The 21784-nt window shown below is 39.9% G+C and overlaps 2 protein-coding genes across 3 annotated transcripts; both read left to right on the top strand.

Moving 5' to 3' along the window:
- Positions 1–252: 252 nt before the first annotated feature.
- On the top strand, positions 253–4133 carry LOC108665268 (glutathione S-transferase Mu 2-like). 2 transcript variants are annotated; one of them, XM_018152002.2, is made up of 6 exons: positions 253–366; positions 2282–2395; positions 2499–2601; positions 2706–2785; positions 3250–3345; positions 3807–4133. In XM_018152002.2, exons 1-6 carry the CDS (start codon positions 331–333, stop codon positions 4065–4067), a joined length of 690 nt encoding a protein of 229 aa, XP_018007491.1. In that variant the 5' UTR covers positions 253–330; the 3' UTR covers positions 4068–4133. The 2 variants fall into 2 exon arrangements, with proteins under 2 accessions (XP_018007491.1, XP_018007492.1); XM_018152003.2 differs by lacking the exon at positions 2706–2785 and having other exon boundaries at positions 2499–2681.
- Positions 4134–9055: 4922 nt separating this feature from the next.
- Positions 9056–21508, top strand: LOC108665269. Its single transcript, XM_018152006.2, has 4 exons — positions 9056–9318; positions 19912–20060; positions 20523–20670; positions 21182–21508. The coding sequence occupies exons 2-4, from the start codon at positions 19931–19933 to the stop codon at positions 21378–21380; spliced, it is 477 nt and encodes a 158-aa protein (XP_018007495.1). The 5' UTR covers positions 9056–9318; positions 19912–19930; the 3' UTR covers positions 21381–21508.
- Positions 21509–21784: the final 276 nt, after the last annotated feature.

Genomic DNA, 21784 nt, shown 5'->3' with positions numbered 1-21784 from the left:
CGTGGTTGAAAATAGTCAATGCGTTGAACTTTTGGTAACCGAGCTCCAATATATCAAAAATTTATGTACGACTTTACCTGTGGTAAAGGTATACAGCGACAATCGTCATAGATCAAAATTTTGTTTATTGTATCGTCCACGCTTAGTAATGTGAAAAACAAACCCAGTCATTGTTTGTGACCTTCAAATGAGCGATTCAACGGACGCCATCCGGCGACTACATAAGGCGACGTGACGCAGCGGCCGGCCTCTAGTGCGTAGTGTGAAGTCGGTTGCTTCGTTAGCTCTGCAAATATCCTGTTCGATCTCCAGTCTACGTTACTATCAATCATGGCGCCCATTCTTGGATATTGGGAAATTAGAGGCGTGAGTATTTTATATCGAGCTCATAGCTGATATGTGGATCAAGTTGGGATATCCAGTATGAAACTCTTGCTCGATAATAGAGATTGTGAAACTCGGGACTATTGATGCCGTGGCACGAGTCGTTTCAGCTACAGGCTTTGTGAACCTTGAACAGAAGTGCCGCCTGTGAACGTTGACAGTCCCTGCTAGGGCAGGTGTTCCGATATTTCTTTTTATGCAAATTATAATCATAGTAATTCCTGTAGAATGCCACGTTGGCTTGACGATAATTAAATATGCACGTCTTTCATATATCATTTGGAATGGTATCGGTTATTGCGACTGTTGCCAAGACTTAGTAAGCCTTGAAATGTACAATAGTTCTCCCACATGTCTTGCGTCCAGACTCTCAAAGCGTTAGGCTTGTAGCAAGTTCATGATGCAATAGTAGCCAGTCTGCAGATGTTATACTTTTACCCTTACTCAATTCAAATTATATTGTATTAGGTAGAACTACCATTTGTAAGGCTCTATGACCACTTGATGACATAGAAGCGCCTTCGATTTCGTTAGAAATTTGTAGTGTATTGTTCATAAATATACACTCTGTTCAAGGTTGGTTAAGGAATATTAATGAGCATAGACTTTAAAAATAATGATTTATTCTGAATATCTCGCTACAACGACGTCAGTTGTCAGAGCGCGTAATGCTGTGTGGTTGCAACGGTTACCGCGAGGGGTTGACAGGGTTGCCAAGTATACAAGAAGCATCTGCTCGTCAGGAGTAGATGCCTTCAGTGCTTTTCAAACAATTCGCCCAAGTTTGTCTTACTACCACCAGAGGTGGGCAGTAGCGCGCTACATGTAGCGGTCGCTACTAGCGGCCGCTATATTTTCAGTAGCGGTAGCGGTAGCGGCGCTACATTTAAGGCAATGTAGCGGTAGTGGTTGCGCCCGCTACATATTTAAGTAGCGATACGAGGTTACACGATACGAGGTTATAAATGTAGCTACCGCTACATTTATAAATAAAGCCTTTAAAATTTAGATTTTACTTAATAGTATTAAATATTATTTAAAAACCAGCATGATTCATACATAATATAAATTACAGAATAAAACTGTACGAAAGATTTCGGTGTAATATAATGTCACCTCAGCCTGTTACTGGTGTCAACATGTTAGTTGTTACTTGTTAAGTTGTTACCAGTTACCACTTACAGGTATTTTTTCATGTTTCAGTTTGCTTACAGTTATTTTTACACAGTTATTTTTATGTTTCACCTTCCCTACATGGATGTCTACTTAAATCTACCAATCTCATAAATAATCACATAAATATACAAATAAAAGACTGATTTTTCATATGTATATGTGGATAATTTTTGAGATTGGTAGATTAAAGTAGACATCCATGTAGGGAAGGTAAAACATAAAAATAACTAACTTTTATATACTGTATCTAACCCGCATTAGTTCGGTTAGGTTAATTGCAATAAAGTTTCATTGATATGTTTTGAAAATGTTTTATTATCATTAAATGCTTATGAGTAAATCCTAATAGAAGAACAATAAATATTTAGAGATTTCCAATAATTTTGGCCATTGTAGCGGCTAATTTAGCGGCGCTACATTTTACTGTAGCGGTAGCGGTAGCGCTCGCTACAATCTAGTGGGTGTAGCGGTAGCAGTAGCGCCCGCTACATTTAGAGCATGTAGCGGTAGCGGTAGCGGCCGCTACATTTTAAAGTTGCGTTGCCCAGCTCTGACTACCACGATATATTATGGGGGAGGAGTTGTCAGACATAACCAACGCGATAATGACGCATTCGCCTATTTTCATAATCTAGTTTTCTTAATGCATAAGATTGTCAAACATTAATTTTTCGTTACGCCCGATGTCCCAATTGGTTCTAATAGTCAATGTCCGTTGCAGTTGGCCCAGTACATCCGCTACGTCCTCGCCTACACAGGCACGGAGTACGTAGACAAGCACTACACCACTGAGTGGGCGGATGACAAGGAGAACCTGGGTTTGGAGTTCCCCAACGTAAGTTACTCTTCCTTCATAACGTGTGTGTAATTGATAAATTTATTGTAAATTTAGTTTCTCGGGCAATTGTGTCCGTCTATTAAATATTGCTCTTTTACAGCTTCCGTACTACATCGATGGAGACTTGAAGATCACCGAGAGTGGAGCCATCCTGAGGTACCTCGCCCGTAAGAATAACCTGGTTGGTTCGACTGAGGATGAACGCATCCGGCTTGACATGGCTGAAGGAATCATTGGTGATGCCATGCGAAGCATTGTTGTGCTATGCTACAACTCAGATTTTGTAAGTTATTTTTGCAAACCCTCAGCATCCGGCTGGACATGGCTGAAGGCATCCTGACTGATGCCGGACGAAGCATTGTTATGCTATGCTACGACCCTGATTTTGTAAGTTATTCTTGCTAAATCTGTCTTTCTTGACTCTAATGGAGTAGTTGGAATCGATGTGTTGTCGACCTTCACTTTATATTTGGGCCATTGCCATATCCCATGCGCGCGGCCAAGTCAGTAGAGTGAAATGCCACTCGACGGAACTTTAGACGTGATCGATAGTAAGGCATGATCTTTGCGTAGGGTGTTTGGGCTTGATGCAACAGCTGGAGTTGGCTTGGGCAAGTCAGAGGTTCTGAAATTTGAAGTGTAATCGTTCTAAATATTTGATCATGAGGATTTAATATTTCATGGTATTAAATGGTCGTGAGAATTGAGAATGCTTACGGCTTCGGAAGAATTTTTTGCCCTTTTTAAAATTTTTGTGCAGAATAGGAAAAAGTTCATTCCCTAGAAGACATCGATCTAAGATCGAGTAAATTCAGACAGGTTCAGACTAACTTCTTCCTTTGCGATTACAGGAGACCAAGAAGGTCGATTTCATTGCCAACATCGACAACACTCTGAAGAAACTTTCAAAGCTGGTGGGCAGCAATAAGTTCATTCTTGGCGACAAGGTTAGTTCTTTAATTTTCCAAGAAGCGTGTACTTAAATGAGTTCAAGATTACAATATTTTCAACACGGTCCTAAGTAATGGTCCGTTATTTGTAGAAGTTAACATCCGCGTTTGAAACATTGATTTTCCTCATACTTTCGATTTCTTCAATTGAACTCAGTTGAATGAATAGAGTGAATATACTTTGAAACTTGATAGAATGGTGGTCGGTATTAGTGTGAAGATTATACTGTTTAATATAGATAATGATGGATACTGGAATATCAGTAGCAATGCAGAATGCTCTCAACAGAATAACAGTATAACATTTATTTTAGTAAACTTCAGTCAGCCCATCAGGAATAGAATCTTGTAGTTCAGATCTCCTGACTTCACTCTTCAGGAGCATTAGTTCACCAGCCCCATACAAAATTTCTGAAGCTAATAACACCTTGCTGATCCCAATATACATTGACTGTCAGGTTATGGTCGTCGACTTCATCCTTTTCGAGACGTTGGAGCGCTACGTCGCGCTGGTGCCCACTTGTCTCGACAGCTACGCCAACCTCCAGTCTTTCCACAAGCGCATCGAGGACATTCCCAGCATCAAGAAATACCGAAGTTCTCCTGAATTCGCCAAAATTAAAGAACAATTCAATGGACCCATGGCAAAGTTCGGCAGTGTGGGCGGGGGCAGGGTGGCCCAGTGGTTACACTTCAGAGTACAAGGATTGGAGCTGTGAGGTGCGGGTTGGATACCAGCTCTGTGCGCCAGTTTCTGGTCAGAATCGGCAAGGAGGCCGGGCGGTTAAGCAAAGAAAATTTGAAGCAGTAAGTTGCGAGTTCAAGCCCGCAACATGCTGTGGGTGTTCTCCAATGTTAGGAATCGGCGACAGACCTACGGCCTAATAAACGCTGGAACCGCTAAGTCATAATTCCACTTTACCGGACTTTAATTATTTTTTTTTGCTAAATTGCAAAAAATATATAAAAAAACTTGACCTGGCTGGACCTAACCTCAGTAAAACGGTCTCTAGCAACCTAAAGAAGGGTTTAGACACACCTAACCCTAACTCTAACCCTAACCTAACGAGGTTGGCGTTTTTTGGTGTCCGGTAATGTAGTTCATTTATTTTCGTGTCCGGTTTTTGAGTACAAACTAATTCCAGAGTTAATTACCGGACTCTATTTTGTCATCATATATATCATTGTAGACCAGAGACTTCGTTTTATTGACAGTTTTCTTATTAGTTTTTTCAATAGATCGAACAAGATTTTTCGTTTGCCCGGGTAAATCGAAAATCAGATTAGCGAAGGACATTTTTATTTCTTTAACGACGTTTCGAATGTTTCTATCATTCATTATCAAGTTTAAAGGCTCATTGAGTGATGGAATTTGGGTCGACATTAGTACAAAATCAAGTAAATAGGATACTACTCAAAAATCAAAATTGTTAGGAATAATTACAAAATCACAAAAATAATTAAAAATTAGAGCACCGAAAATCAATCCGAAAACAGTCTCAAGGTTCTGAAAAATCCAGTAGTTTGAAGGTTGATGGCTGGGGTCCTATCCTTAATGATGAGGGCCTCAGCTATCACGAGTCGGTTGGCGTCGGGGCATCTCATGACGACGCTGGTGCATTAATTCTTCCAGCACCGTACGAGTGACGGTCTCGTTGTGGGCTTCCATCAGGTGGTTCCTTGGTCCACCAGACTGAAGGTGGCACGTGAGACGTCGGCTTAATGTCGTAGTTGTGAGCCCGATGTAGTCCATGTTAGGGAAAAGTCTACAACCTTCTCTATTGCAAGAAAATTTATAGACTACATTGGTCTCTTGGAAAACTCCCGTTTTTTTGCATGGGTTATTGTTCATTACAAGATTATGTATTTTCTTGTTCTTGTAATAAATCAGTAGTTTAATTTTATTATTAGTTACGTTCACGATGTTGTTGTGAACGACATAATGAAGGACCCGTTCATCCCGACGCCTGCATCGGCATCATGCGGTGCCCCAACGCCTGCACCAGCATCATGCGGTGCCCCGACGCCTGCACCAGCATCATGCGATGCCCCGACGCCTGCACCAGCATCATCATGCGGTGCCCCGACAGCGGTGCCCCGACGCCTGCACCAGCATCATGCGGTGCCCCAAGCCTGCACCAGCATCATGTGGTGCCTCAAGCATGCACCAGCATCATGCGGTGCCCCGACGCCTGCACCAGCATCGTCGTGTTGCGTAAGATGGCCCGCCAAAGCCTGGTGGCTTCTGGGCCGAAACCTTGCTTGCAAATGACCGCTGTATGGCATCCATGATGAATGATTTAACTCTCCCCAATTATTGCATGTTTTACTGGCTAACAAAATCATTAAATTACGCTTAGTTTCGAAGGCAATCAAAACGAATTGGAAGTTTATTGCAGTGGCGCCAAATCCGCCTATTAGGAGGCATTTTTCATCAAAGTGATTCTATAAGAATCTTTTTTGGGAAAAAATGCCTGTCATCAAAAATGCCTGACAAATGTAAATGCCTGTCATCGGATTTGTCTCTTTTGGGGAGTTTGCCCTAGACTGAGAAATTTCATAAAAATTTTGAGAGACTTTTAAGTAAATTAACTTGTCAATTGACCATGCATACAATTCGAATTGGCTATTTGTTGTGAATCAATTATATGATGCAAAAAGCTGTTTAGATGGGATTGCCTCGAGTTGTCAAGTGCTTCTTAAATCAACGGAACGGTAAATCGGGGCTTACACATGGTTGTGCAAAGCAGGAAACTTATGACTGAACTTTAGTTTATTCACCGTGGGAATTATTTTGTTAATTAGATAAATTTTTTATCACTGCAAAATTATAGCTTTCATTTTTCTTGAGTGGTTTTGTGTTCGTTTCAAGTTTTTTAACGGTTCAAGTAAACTGGTGACGAACTTCAGTTATATTTTTATTGAATTATTACTAACAATTCGAATAGTAGTTTTCGTCAAAATGAGCTAAATGTCGTTTTTGGACAATAATATTATCTTCATTGCCACTAAACTACATTTATTTTAAAAGATTTTTATAATGAAGCTACCTACCACCACCATACTGGATATGCCCGGTACTATGTAATAGAATAACGGATGAAGGTTTTGTCGATTGGTAATATATCAATCAATTAGAGAAAATAATGCGTTAGTTCTTTCACTTATTGAAATTTTGTTCGAATTTTCTCTGCGCCTGAAAACATTCTCGTGTCTGCCTCTTACTCAATCACTTTACTTTACAGATAGTAGAGAAGAGTACATGCAATGCGTAAAGCTCGTTCACGCAAGCACTATACCACAACAAAGATTATGCGGATGCAACTGATAATCAATAAAAATTTTAAGCCGATGAATAATTCAGTTGTGCCGTATAAAATGTAATTAATTCAGTGATGCACTTTAATACAGGCATTGAAGTAGCACTGGTATTTAAATAACTGAATAAATTGTATTAAAAGTACAAATGTACAGTTCTAAGACGGTTTATCAGGAAAATTTTGCTGAAATTTATGTTCCAAAAATTTCTATTAGAACGCTAATGTGGTCCCGTTGAGAATTTCAAGTGGCAGTATTTCCTTTATCCGCACACAATATATTTTAATGAAACGAGAACGGTTATTGGTTCTACTTACCCGGACAAAATGGTCAATCGTGTAATTGCGAAAACACATCATTTTCTGCTGATATGAATTGTGGAAATTCAGTTAAATTTGAGGTCCAATCTGGTCAAACTATACACGCACAAAACTAGAGTGTATAAAATGCAAGTCAGTATGACATTGAATAAATAAAATTTATTTAAGACAAAGTTTGACATTAGCGCTAGCCAAAAGCAATATTTATGCTATCATTAATATACCGTCTTTTATCTTAAGAAAAGTAATGCACGCTATCGGAGACCGCTGATTGGTTGGAAGTTATGAATATAAACAGGCGAAGCCACATCAGTCGAATCTTATCTTCGACGCTATTTTAGTGATTTGTTATCAGAAGAATACCGCGATCTGCTACTCGAGAATGAGGATTCGATTATTTAGTACAACAGTTGTGGATGAAGTGTTCCAAGTGCAGTTAGCGCATGTGAGCATTTATAAAGTTAATTCTGAATTTATTAAATTTTATTTAATAATTATTGATTTTAATATTTTGCGTTAAAAGAGGGAAGGAAGGAGAAAATAGATTCAATATTGAAACGCTTTGTAAGGCAATGGATAAAAAACAGAGACAAAGCAATATTTCGAAGTAATATTCTTTTTTATTTTTGAACTGGAAGTGAAGTGGGCAAACAATCGAAGACCAGCAAAGATGGAATCGAATTTTTTAACAGCATCTGTGCTGAAAATATCTAGCTTAATAGATGAAGTAAAATCAGTAATAGACAGCAAACAAGAACAATCTGCAGCTCTTCCATGTGGTCATCCATGCATGCTCTGCCGAAAAGGGTCGCCTTGGCTCACAGAAAAATTCACCCAAACTGAAACCGAACACCGAAATCAATGCGAAGATGAAGAAGAAATAGTTGAGAATTCAGCAGTTAGCAATGAAAATTCAATAGATGAAGTCTTTTTGTATGACTTCTGTTTAATCCACGGACAGTCTTTGGAGAATTGGTGCTGCAAGTGTCAAGTTGCAACTTGCAAGAGTTGCCCTGAGTTGCATTACGCCCACGGAGTTGTTGTTGCAAGCGACATGTTCCGCCAAGAAATGGCACCAAAACTTGTTAAAGTTGATTTTCGGAACCAGATTGGTGCAAAATTTGAAACGTTAGTTAAGGAGAGCATAGATGACTGCGATGAAGGTTTGCGATTGATGAATGAGGCTCAAAAAGTTGCTGATGCATTACGGGTTCGTAAAGTGCATCTTCTCAAGCAGCGAAAAGATATCCGAGAATTGTCACGAGCTGTGGAGGAGTCACGGGATTCTGCAAGTTTACAAGAAAACCACTGGCGTTTGTGTAAAATAATTTCCAGAATTGATGAAGAATACAAGAACCTCGAGAAGAAAATAGAGGCCATGTGTTTCGACATGACGAAGCTGGAGACAAAATTAAAGGCGAGTAAAATATCACCAGCATAAATATGTAAACTCTTCATTGTATTTGGCTGCTGCTTGCCTCTTTTTCCAATGACTAAATGTGATTTATTTTTACTTGTTTTTTTCCCTTGATGAATCGCAAATTTAATGATATTCATCACAGGCTCTGAAGAATTTTTACATTAAAAATGAATTGTTAAATGTGAATTTAGTTGAAAATTTAAGAAAGCTTTATTTATTTGATCATGACTGTTCTACTTCAGTAAATAGAATCCATAGAATAGAAAACAATAGAATAGGAAGTAAAATAGGCTGTAGCATAACATAATTGATTTAATGGATTAAATTTTTCGAATATCTCAGAAAACGTACAAAGCTNTCTGACCATAAACACTCAACACTTGTGACCATAAACACTCAACACTTGTGACCATACATGGCGAATATGAAGTGCGTAAAGCCCTCGCAACACTCAACACTTCTGACCATAAACACTCAACACTTGTGACCATAAACACTCAACTCTTGTGACCATACATGGCGAATATGAAGTCCGTAAAGCCCTCGCAACACTCAACACTTCTGACCATAAACACTCAGCACTTGTGACCATACACGGCGAATATGAAGTTCGTAAAGCCCTCGCAACACTCAACACTTCTGACCATAAAACTCAACACTTCTGACCATACACGGTGAATATGAAGTCCGTAAAGCCCTCGCAACACTCAACACTTCTGACCATAAACCTTCAGGGCCAGTCGTGGTCCTCTCCACTGGCGACAAACCCATACAAAGTTTATCTGAACTTCTTCTCAGGCTTGGAAAAGGAGGACATCAAGTCAAAATAAAACTATTGGATTCCTTCTGGGCCAAGGAAACTCCGCTTGCTGACTGCGCCAAGTTGGAACCTTTCATCAAAGAAGGATATGGGTATGTGCAACTTTTCTTTATATTGTTCGTCTCAGCCTCAGATTTAAAACCTTATTTTAACTGGTGTCTTATAGAGTGGATAAGATCATCAAGATTCAAGCAGCTAACTGTGATTTCAAACCAACAGTTCGTTGGGAAAATTCTGGTCGAACTCGATGAAGTTCCCGAGGAGTTGAGTTCCGCAAAATTATTGGAGCAGCTAATTTTGCATTCAAGACCCGCTGCTAGCTTTAGAATCTGCTATGTGTAGACATAGCATGTCCATCATTTAAGTAGTAAGCGAATTATCTAATTTTGCGATCGGACAGTATTATGCGAAAAAGCGTATTTCCTCACGGCCCATTTGATAATTTATTACGTGCGTTGGAAGAATAAATTAAACGACTCTCATTTAAACGAAAGTAAACTTTGATGCCGATATCAAATGCCGCTAATTTTTCATTTCCTACACTTATCTCTCTCGATCGCGGTTAAAAACTAATAAATATCGTGCTTAACAATCATAACTTCGAATGCTACGTAAGTTTTGCAGCCTTCTTCCAGCTTAAAAATTTTGTCAATGTGATTCAACTATCCTGAAACCTCTTAATTTACCGAAAGCCCCTATATGGAGCTGCGGTGGTGCAGTGGTGAGAGACTCAGTCTCTCGCACCCAGCGCCCGGGTTCGAGTCCCACTGAGGACGAGTTCTACCGGGAAGCTCAGCTCATGGTCAACTCAGCCATTCATGCAATTCTGGTTGATAAATGAGTACTGGCTTGTCCAGGGTGTTGTGTAATGCAATCAAATGGTTCTGGCAGGTCAGCGAGCCAGTGATGGTCGTAGAACTACCAGTGGCATTATGTGCCACTGGTAGTGGCACATAAAAAAAACTGACCTATCACCCCTCCCTTACCTAGTCGCCACTACCAGGATGGGCAATTACACGCACAACACACTAACCTATTATACATATCAATGCTTGTCGAATTGAAGTTGTCGATATTCTACGAAGAAGTCATAAAATTACAGCTATTGCCGGAGCTTAAAATTATGCGCTTGGCAATGCGTGTTAGTTTTCTTGCCTGCATAACAATGTTAATTTATATCTTGTTAAATTATTCAGGGTTTCCGTGCTCTCATTCATGGGCCACATGAGGGAGAGCACGCTGCAGAATTTGGGGGCCAAACGTCTTCGTAAAATTGGCCTTCGACTTGACACGGCGTCGGATGTGGACCTCTTCAACGCCAGCCCTGCAATTGATTGTTATAGACGTGAGACATAATTAATAAATAACATGTTAATTAAGCACCTGCACCCAGGAAAATGGATAGGTCATATTGTCCAAAGAATGATACACCTGATCCGTATAGCACTGATAAATCGGGACATGTCCATTTCCCGAGTCTGACGTGGACCTCTTCAACGCCAGCCCTGCAATTGATTGCTATAGACGTGAGATATAATTATTAAATAAAAAATATATTACACGTGCACCTGTACTCAGGAAAAAAGATGGGTAATATTGTCCAAAGCGTGATACACCTGACCCGTTTAGCACTGATATCCCAGGACATGTCCATTTCCCGAGTCAAATTGGGTTAAAATGACAATGCATCACTATTTGGACAAATGAGCCTAAGTGAAAAATAATCAAAAGTGCTTCAGACGAATAAGCAAAAGAGCATCAAGATTTGGAAAAAGTCTCATTAAGTTCTCTGAGCGTGAAATAAAAGCGGTATTTATTCATATTTGTTGCCACTAATAAAATCTCACGCGTAGTGAGATTTTATTACGCTCAGTCCACATCACAGGCAAATAAATCAAATCTGGCACTTTCATCACTGTAGATTGCCCAAGTAATCCAGAACCACTTGAGATCAAACTTTAACATGAATACCTTCGCTTGCTATGCAAAATAATAGAAGCCTCATTCGAACAATATCTAATTAGGTTCATTTTGAAAGCCCGGTGCGATTACCGTTGCCACCGGCCCAATTTCTGGGGCCATACTTTCAAAATTCGTTAAGTGAACGTAAGTACTTACGCTCTATTTTCTTGTCTATGATTGGTGGGTTTTGCTTGAAAGGCCGTCAATCCTGCGAACTCATGGTTGAATTAATATTAATTCAACCATGTGCGGACTGGCCTGCGCACTCGAACGCAAAACCTAACTTGACGTTCAATTCTGCCAGCCATAAATCCATCAATACCGAACGGATTTCATTCAAAATTTAAAAATAAGTAGATATTATCAATAATTTGTGGACGGATTTATTTCAGATTTTTACATCAATAACTTTTTTTAAATGCCACAAAATACTGAAACTTGAACCGAATAGGACCCAACCTGCAAGGCGAACGTGAAGTTAGGTTTTCGTATTAATAAAAAAGTAATTGATGTAAAAATCTGGAATAAATCTGTCCACAAATTATTGATAATATCTACTTATTTTTAAAATTTGAATGAAATCCGTTTGGTATTGATGGATTTATAGCTGGCAGAGTTGAAAATGAAGTTAGATTTTCCGTATTAATAGAAAGTAATTGATGTAAAATCTGAAATAAATCCGTCCACAAATTATTGATAATGTCTACAGTCTACTTATTTTTAAAATTTGAATGAAATCCGTTCCGTATTGATGGATGTTTGGCTGGCAGAGTTGAAAATGAAGTTAGGTTTTCCGTATTAATAAAAAAGTAGTTTATGTAAAAATCTGAAATAAATCTGTCCACAAATGTTTGATAATATCTACTTATTTTTAAAATTTGAATGAAATCCGTTCGGTATTGATGGATTTATGGCTAGCATAGTTCAACGTCAAGTTAGGTTTTGCATTCGAGTGCGCAGGACGTCTCGGACAAAAACGCGGCCTGTCTTCAGTGAGTGAGCGTAGAATATCTCGCACAATACTGGACGTAGCTCGATGAAACTTTGTACACATAATCATTAGTGCCTAACGGTGATGTTTAGCTCGTGACAATTTTTCAAATTTCGCCTTCATTCGTGAGTTATATGAATATACGTGCTGAAATTTGCAGTGAGCGTGGCATTTCTTCTAAAGTACTTTACAGATTTGAATGAAATTTTGAATATAAATTTCTGAATACCCGACGGTGATGTTTAGCTCATGATATTTTTTTCACTTTTGCCTTCGTTCGCTCGACTTTCTGAAGAAAAGTCAACGTTCACAGACCGTCTCCGTAGACTATCAGACGAAAGTCTACGTTCTCTCACATATCAGCTCCGAGACCAACTCCATCAGAGGAGGTCGAATGCCTGGCCAGAGCCAAGGTTTAACCACCCACAAGTGTTGTGGGCATGCAGAAGCAAGTTTGCCGTGCCCAAACCATGCTCCCATCATCGTCCATGGCTGGCAGTATGCGTCCAAGTCAAAATGTGCGCTCGACTTTCTGAAGAAAAGTCTACGTTCACAGACCATCTCCGTAGACATAGCCCTCCGACGGATGGCACGACACCGTCAGAAGCTATAGCTGGCCTGATACCTCTTTTGATCACAGCGAGAATCCTCGCAGGTTAGGTCCAAGTCAGGTCAAGTTCAGCTACTTTCCAAGCACTCAGTAAACGAACCAGACCGGACTCGACCTAACCCTGAGGTCCCTCGCTTAACGTGCAGCAGAGGACAAGGCCTCTGCCACACACATAGCCCTCCGACGGATGGCACGACAACGTCGGCGGGCTATAACTTGCTTGATACCTCTTGCTACAAGCTATAGCTTGCACTAGACGCCATTACCAAGGTCTCCACAGAGCTGGACAACCGCTGCACTCGTCAACGATCGTCCGTCAGGCTGTCTCAGACAGCCACAGCCACCGGGACACTGCTGGTGTCCCGAGCTAGAGCTTGATACCTCTTTCGTTTAGCGCGGTGAATGGGATATGCACAACACCCAAACACGCACGCACTTGCCAGCAGACAGCAAGTAAGCACTCGCACTCTCTCAACCTAAGAGACAGCGGAGCGCAAACTTGTGTCACGAATATAACTCACGAATGAAGGCGAAATTTGAAAAATTGTCACGAGCTAAACATCACCGTTAGGCTCTAATGATTATGTGTACCAAGTTTCATCGAGCTACGCTCAGTATTGTGCGAGATATTCTACGCTCACTGAATTTGGAGTCCGGCCGCGAGACCGGCCGTAAGACAGGCCGCGTTTTTGTCCGAGACGTGTGCGCAGGCCAGTTCCCAGGCGAATTCGCTGAAGTGTCGATTCGGTATAAATAATTTGCTATTCAAGCCCAGCTGTTAAAGATATGACTAAGAGTTAAGATAAACACCAATGTTTCGATGCGCATATCTCTTTATAAATACAAGGGCATTTATAAAGAACTTAGTTATAAGTTCTCCAAAGAACTTATAAGTTGTAAGCAAAGTGTAGCTTCTCAGGGAAAAGCAACAATATTATCGAGTTTATCTGTTATCTAATTATGATATTCTACTTATATTATATCATTATCTACTTATGAGGAAGTTCTGGACCTGGAATTTTTTTTAACAATTTTTCTTTTGGTTCGAGCATGAAATCCGAAAAAAATCGTTATCAGTCAATCGATAGGAATTTTTAGGTTTAGAATTTTCAATCATGTCGGTCTAAAATGCATTGCAAGCAATTGGTTTCTTTTTTGTTTTTTTTTTCTTTATTTATACTTGAAGATTTATGTATTTGCGGAGGGAGATGTCAGACGGTTTGTTTACGTCAACCATCTGGAGGCTCCAGCAAAGTTGAGTTTCCAGCACGGAATTTTCACTGTTCCCAACTTCCCTTAACCACGTTTTACTGAGCTGTTAAATTGTTAGGTAGGTACCAATTAAACCCAGTTTAGGCAAGAGGCTTTATGGACTAGTTTCCAGTGCTCCTATAAGAATAAATAAGAAAGAAAGATGTTCCAGCACTGCTGGATAAAAAAATAATTAATAAAACAAATTCTCTGGTATTCAATCAAATATTTAGAAGGATGCATATGGATATACGTTCAAAATATATACTTGTATGCATGGAGATGTGGAGACTGCTTGAGGTTGAGGAGTGAGGAAGGTAAAGACTAAAGACTGTTGTGTGTATCTTTTCTGAGTTTTCTCTGCTACCTTTACCTTAGCCTAGAAATTGGAGAGATGGCCTCTTGATTCTTGAATGAGACAAACTAATGTGGTACCTACTACCTAGTACATGTGGAAGGTAAATCACATAAAAAGTAGTACTACTCTATGTATGATCTATGCCAATGTATCTGGGTTACTAGGGTTAGTAGTGTAAATGGTGAGGAACTCTAGTCTAAGCCTCTAAGGTTTACTTGATTTAGTTGATTATGTGAGAAAAGGCTAAACTGCTAAAGGCTTTGACTTTGAGTTTCAAATTCATGTGTGCAACTATTTGGGAGTGAATTTGTATCAAAATAGATGTGAATAAACAGAAATTTATGAGTCTTCTGTCATCATTGAGCAAATCTTTGTTTATTTAGGAATACTTGACAATGCTTTGGAATGTAGCAATTAAGCCATTGAGCAAGATATTAGTTCCAAATTGTTGTAATTATTCTCATTGGCACAAGCGCATCCTGATTAGTATAGGAGAATATAACTATAACCGTAAAAGATTTATTAAAACCGACGATGATTAGGAATAGGAATAAATAGGGATTGTACACAAGAAAAGGAAACTTAGACTTAGGGGAAAACACTTGTCGTCAGGGAAATTCAAGCGACGCCTCAAGCCAGTGCGGGTCGACGCGTGATCGGGGCTATATAAGGCAATCACGGCTTGTGCGGAGCTCAGTTGAGCGCGGAGGCCCTTGTATTCCGCATGTCGTTGTAGCGCGACCAAGACTGAAGGTCGTGGACGGTGCCGGTGTTTTTCTGACTTAGCCGACGTAATCGTGGAAAGACTTTCGCGAGAGTGAGATCTAAAGTGGTTGCAAGAAACCGACGAAGGAGATAACTGTGAAAACCGAGACGAACACCGTGAGCCGTGTATAGTATTGCCATTAATTGTCACCGAGGTCAACCTTCACAAGGAAGATTAATCCGGCATCGAGTTCATCACGACGAATTGCCACTGTTTCACGTTCGTACTGCCGTGAGAGAGAAACTGAAGAACGGATTCGACACCACCGAGCACAGGAACCACGACAGACTGCTGCTGAGCTAATTATCTGAAGCCGATATCGAAGAACTACAGAGAACCTGAGAGAAGAACTAACCGACCGCGAGGATACTCATGTCCTAGTCCTGCACCGGGCAACTGATTTCATCCTCGAATTTTCGACGACTGCCGAAGTCACGATCGCGAAGGAGGCTTCACAGAGCATCCCCGACTCCGGGAACGTTACTGCAATCCACGACAACAGCCAGACGACGCATCTTCGCCTTGGACTAGATCGTCTCAAACAAGCCCGGTGATGTACCACTGCGTAGATTAAATTACTAGCGTGCATTGTAGCCACTTTAATTTAGCCTCGCTGAATTAGTCTCAATTAGTTATTCGGAGCCAGTAGTTGTCTAACTCTGTTGTCCCCGGCCCAGATCGGTGTAGGATGGGATTTTTCTTCTGCAAGTAAGCCTGTGCTCTCGTTATTGTCATCAGTCCTGGCTCTGTAACTAGGCGTAGGGTATTTTTTTAGTATATGAGATCGGAGATAAATGTGTGTGTCATTCTCCTTGTCAAGTCGTAGCTGCCAGTATAGAGAACCTTCCATCGCGATCTATTGACCACTCGGACAATGTACAGAAAAATACCAACCTGACAGTAAATAGCGTACTACCAACTCTATCGAGAGAAAAGTTCATTCACGCGATTGATGAGATTAAAATAGGTGTCGAAATAACCGGTTGTATTGAAATAAATATAAATACTTATCGCCGCAACGGGACGACTGAAGTAGCCCAGCATTGCCCAATACCAGCATAGGTCTGCGGACCCTGTGGCTTACGGCATTTGTAAGAAGTGATGGTATGGGCTTAAATCCTTGGTATAGGAGCTATTGGGCGTAATCTGTTTGGAGTATCAGCTTGTTGGCTGATATTCCAAACAGATTACGAGAGATTGGAGATTAGCTGATACTCCAATCTGTTGGAGTATCAGCTTGTTGGCTATTTCTATTGCATGTAGAGGGTTGGCATTGGCTCTTGGGCTGATTTAAGAGTTAAATTTTTGGGCTACGGCAGCGCTCCCGCCGCAACCACCGACATCGATAGAAGCATAGTTGCGGTTGCATTCACTACATCGAGACTTTTCAAGAAAAGTAGAAAAGAAATTAACGAAACTTCATTCTAATCAATCCTAATTAGCCTCGCTCTTTGGCTCTTTTCAAATAGTAAATGTATATGTCAGTGAAAATCTCTTGTAAAAATCAATTTTATTTGTTGATTGTTTCTATGAGATTTTCATGAAACAATTCTTTGTTATTTTTCTTTCCTTCAGTGTGAGTTGAATTCAGGTTTTGATCTACAGATTGAGCTGATAAATAAGCAAGATGTCATCAAATTTAGAAACATCATCTAGCTTACTATACTAAAAATATCTAGCTTACTAAATGAAGTGAAATCAATTATTGTTAAGCAACAAGAACAAGTCACAGCCTTGCCTTGTGGCCATCCATGTGTGGTTTGCCAAAAATCACAAAAATCATTGCCTGCTTCTGAACAAGACATGAGTCCTCATCATATCAAGTCAGACAGCGTAAGTGATGGTGAGAGTGAACCAGATCAGAACTCACAGAATTGTGATAAAAGTCTAATTGATGATGTTTTCTTGTATGATTTCTGTTCATCCCATGGACATATACTAGAAAATTGATGCTGCAAATGTCAAGTAGCAATTTGTAAAAATTGCCCTGACAAGCATTACCCCCATGGAGTTGTTGTGGCAAGTGAAATGTTCCACCTGGAAATGGCTGAAAAACTAGTCAACAGCAATTTTTGGATTGAGTCAGGAGTCAAGCTTGTAACATCAGTCAAGGAAAGCATGACTGTGCATCTCACTAAGCAGCTTTACCATATCCGTGAATTGTCGAGAGCCCTCCAAGAACAGCCAGATTCTGCAACTCTACAGGAAAACCACTGCAGCAGTTGTGCAAAGTTATCTCCAGAGCAGATGAGGAGTACAAAAATTTAGCTAACAAGATTCAAGCTATGTGTTTTGATCTGGCAAAGCTGGAGACCAAATTGAATGTAAGTTAACTTTTTGTTATTAAACAGCATTTAGGTTGCCAGGAACTCAGCACAAAATGATACCTATATAAAAATGATGAAATGACAAATGTGGAACCAATTGAAATATTGCATTTATATGTTACTTCTTTCTGGATGGCTAATTTGGTTCAGTTGCTGCAGTATACTGTATTTTTTCTTGAATTTTTATGTGTACTGGCACCATTTCCTAGTGAAAGTATTGATTTTTCTTCAAAATAAAAGGTTTTCCCATTCCCAGGAAACTTACAAGGTTCTTCAAGAATGCACTACACCAATTTTACCAGAAGAGTTTATGAAGAATTCTGCAAGCTGGACAATAACTGGCGAGTATGAAGCCTGCAAAGCCTTGGCTACACTCAACACTTCTGATCACAAACCTTCAGGACCTATTGTAGTGACCTCCACTTCTGAAAAGCCAATAAAATGTTTGTCTGAGCTTCTTGTGAGACTGGGAAAAGGAGGACATCAAGTGAAAATCAAACTATTGGATTCTTTCTGGTCAAAAGAAACGCCACTTGCTGACTGTGTGAAGCTGGAACCTTTCCTCAAAGAAGGTTACCGGTACGGGTTAGTGTACACTAACTAAAACTAACTATTTACTAAATCATGATCAGAACATTACATAATGTTCTGATCATGATTTAGTAAATAAGAAAATAGTAGCCATTAAGTTGTGTAGAAAATATAACCAACAATCTGTTAACCATTCCAGTAAATTTAGTAGGTAATTATTTCTCAAAAAAGGTTGGTACACAACACTTTAATATAGTTTCAATATCAAATTTTGTCTTGTGCTTGTCCTTGTGATTGTGGTAAAACTTGATGTTAGGTTCTCAGATTCTGAAACAAGTATTATTATACCATACTGCTCTTTTATCAAGTTAAGCTCCAGTAGTACAACTCTGTTTATGATCTATAATAACAAAATCACTTCCCTTGTTCATTCAATATAAATCCATACTAATGGACTTTAATTACTACTGCTATGTTGTAGCTCTTTGAGTGAAAGTGCAGGCATTGCCAGTGCATAAAATTTGATGAGCAATGCAAGAATTTTGTAACCAAAATTAGTTCTCGTACATTTTAAATTGAAGACTTGATGTGTGCTAGTCAAATTCAGCTGTATGCAAATGTGTAACCAAAAGTGTATTGCGATTTGCTGTAAAAATAGACCATTATCAGCTTTGAGCTATTTTTTGCAAAAAAGATGTAACCATGAAATACGATGAAGCTGCTAATTTATTTTATTCCAATTATTTTCTATTTCTTGTGAAGCATCGGGCCTGCTGGTGCTATAGCATCGGGCCAGCTGGTGCTATAGCATCGGGCCAGCTGGTGCTTAGCATCGGTCCTGCTGGTACTCAGCATCGGGCCTGCTGGTGCTCAGTATCGGTCCTGCTGGTGCTCAGCATCGGTCCTGCTGGTGCTCAGCATCGGTCCTGCTGGTGTTCAGCATCGGTCCTGCTGGTGCTCAGCATCGGTCCTGCTGGTGTTCAGCATCGGTCCTGCTGGTGCTCAGCATCGGTCCTGCTGGTGCTCAGCGTTGCTCGTGCTAATGTCCAGCATTTAAGTAGTAAGCGAATTACCTAATTTTGCGATCGGACAGTATTATACGAAAAAGCGTATTTCCTCACGGCCCATTTGATAATTTGTAACGTGCGTTGGAGGAATAAATTTAACGACTCTCATTTAAACGAAAGTAAACTTTGATGCCGATATCAAATGCCGCTAATTTTTCATTTGCTGCATTTAACCTTTTGTTCGCGGTTTCAAAAAAGTAATAAATATCGTTCTTAACAATCGTAACTTCGAATGTACGTAAATTTTGCAGCTCTCTACCATCATTCAAACTTTTGTCAAAGTGATTCAACTCTCCTGAAACCTCTCAATATAGAGAAAGCCCCTATATGGAGCTGTGGTGGTGCAGTGGTGAGAGACTCAGTCTCTCGCACCCAGCGCCCGGGTTCGAGTCCCACTGAGGACAAGTTCTACCGGGAAGCTCAGCTCATGGTCAACTCAGCCATTCATCCAACTCTGGTTGATAAATGAGTACCCATGGCTTGTCCAGGGTGTTGTGTAATGCAATCAAATGGTTCTGGCGGGTCAGCGCGCCAGTGATGGTCGTAGAACTACCAGTGGCATTATGTGCCCGGAAAACTGGCCTATCACCTCTCCCGTATCTAGTTGTCACTAACAGAATGGGCAATTACACACACAACACACTAATCTACTGTACTATATCAATTTTTTACTGTACTATATCAATTGAACTTGTCGAAACTCTACGGAGAAGTCATAAAATTACAAGTTTTGCCCGAGCTTAAAATTATGCGCTTGGCAATGCGTGTGAGTCTTCATGCCTGCATAAAAATTTTGATGAATATCTTATATGAATTATGCAGGGTTTCCGTGCTCTCATTCATGGGTCACTTGAGGGAGAGCACGCTGCAGAATTTGGGGGCCAAGCGCCTTCGTAAAATTGGCCTTCGACTTGAAACGGCGTCTGACGTGGACCTCTTCAACGCCAGCCCTGCAATTGATTGCTATAGACGTGAGATATAATTATTCAATAAAAAATATATTACACGTGCACCTGTACTCAGGAAAAAAGATGGGTAATATTGTCCAAAGCGTGATACACCTGATCCGTTTAGCGCTGATATCCCGGGACATGTCCATTTCCCGAGCCAAATATGGGTCAAGATGAGCAACATATGTGAGCAAAAGTGCGTCACAATTTGGAAAAAGTGCATCATAATTTGGAAAAAGTGCATCATAATTTGGAAAAAGTGAATACCTTCGCTTGTCATGCAAAATAATAGAAGCCTCATTCAAATAATATCTAATTAGGTTCATTTTGAAAGCCCGGTGAAATTACCGTTGCCACCGGCCCAACTTCTGGAAAATAGTTATGGAGTGTCAATTAGATTCTAGTTCAAGGAATTCAAGGTTTTAATAATTATCGCGCAATTCTATGATACTTAAGAGAATGAACCGAGCATTTTTCTCACAGACATTTGCATCTCGAAGAGGGTTTCAGCGAACGACTTCTTAACAAAGATCAGAAGAGGAAAACTCTTGTGCATCCATGTGGTGGCTCTGGAGGACAAGGATTTGAGTTGGTTCACAAAAGTATTGGAGAAGTTGATCCCCGACAAGAGGTAAGTTCTCCTCTGGAGAAAGACATGCAATGTTCAAAAAATGCATTTATACATCAGCCATAACACGTTTTTTCACAATGCAGTCCTTTCTATTATGGGTTGCGTTAAACGAAAAGTTTCTTGATCACAATTCTTAGCATTTTTTGTTACCTCCGTTTACTAACTCAGTTTTGTCATTGCTTCTCATAATTTAATTTGCACAGACAGGCACTCGTATTGGTGGGAATTGGAGTTATAATTTCTCGTCTCTCAAAGTCTATTAAAGTATTATCAACCAATTACGGTTTGTTTTTCATCAACCATATACGATCTAAATCTATTCTCGGCCATTCACTATCCCATTCACGAATGGCCATTCTCAACCATTTTGGTTTGTTGCATTTGGATAACGGTGCTACTGGTGTTTGGTGTATTATCACGATAAGCATTTCGTAGATCATCGAGAGTATAAATGAAATTATTATTATCCGATGATAATCATTAAATAATCTTACCCTTTTTTGCACGGCAGCGACACGGAGATCTACTTGCCTGCCTGCAGCCTGACCGACAGCGGAGTCATGAAGTTGTTGCAAGATGCCAGAACATTGGGTGGCATCAAGCGACTCTGGTTCGAGAAAGATATTTTCCCGCCATTGGAAAAGGTTCTATTAGAATCAGCTGCTGAATTGACAAGAATTAACCTGGAATGGGATTTCACTCACATTTGAAGCAGAGAAGTAGGCACATAACTAAGACCCCCTTATCTTGTCCTACACTAAATCCAGCAATCGATCGGAAACTGTCATCATTAGATTAATGACTAGCGAAATTTCTGCGTTGATTAATCATCATTAATCATCTTAAGAATGACAATGATGATGTTGAAAAAATCTCAGCCCATGCCAGAGTTACCGATCGTGCTTTAAATTGAAGTACATTATGCTCTTCAATGAGCATTGATAAATTCCATATTTTTATCAATATTATTGATACATAGATGAATACATATTATTAGTGTACAATAGTTAGGCAGAATTTCTTCATTTATGCAGGTTTGATTGAAGACCAGAGCGTACTTTTTGTCAACAATTTTCCTATAGTTTTTTTTTTCAATAAGCCGAACAAAATTTCT

Source organism: Hyalella azteca, unplaced genomic scaffold, assembly GCF_000764305.2.
Source record: "Hyalella azteca isolate HAZT.00-mixed unplaced genomic scaffold, Hazt_2.0.2 contig2954, whole genome shotgun sequence".
Taxonomy (NCBI): Eukaryota; Metazoa; Arthropoda; class Malacostraca; order Amphipoda; family Hyalellidae; genus Hyalella; species Hyalella azteca.
This window is presented reverse-complemented; position numbering and strand designations above follow the sequence as displayed.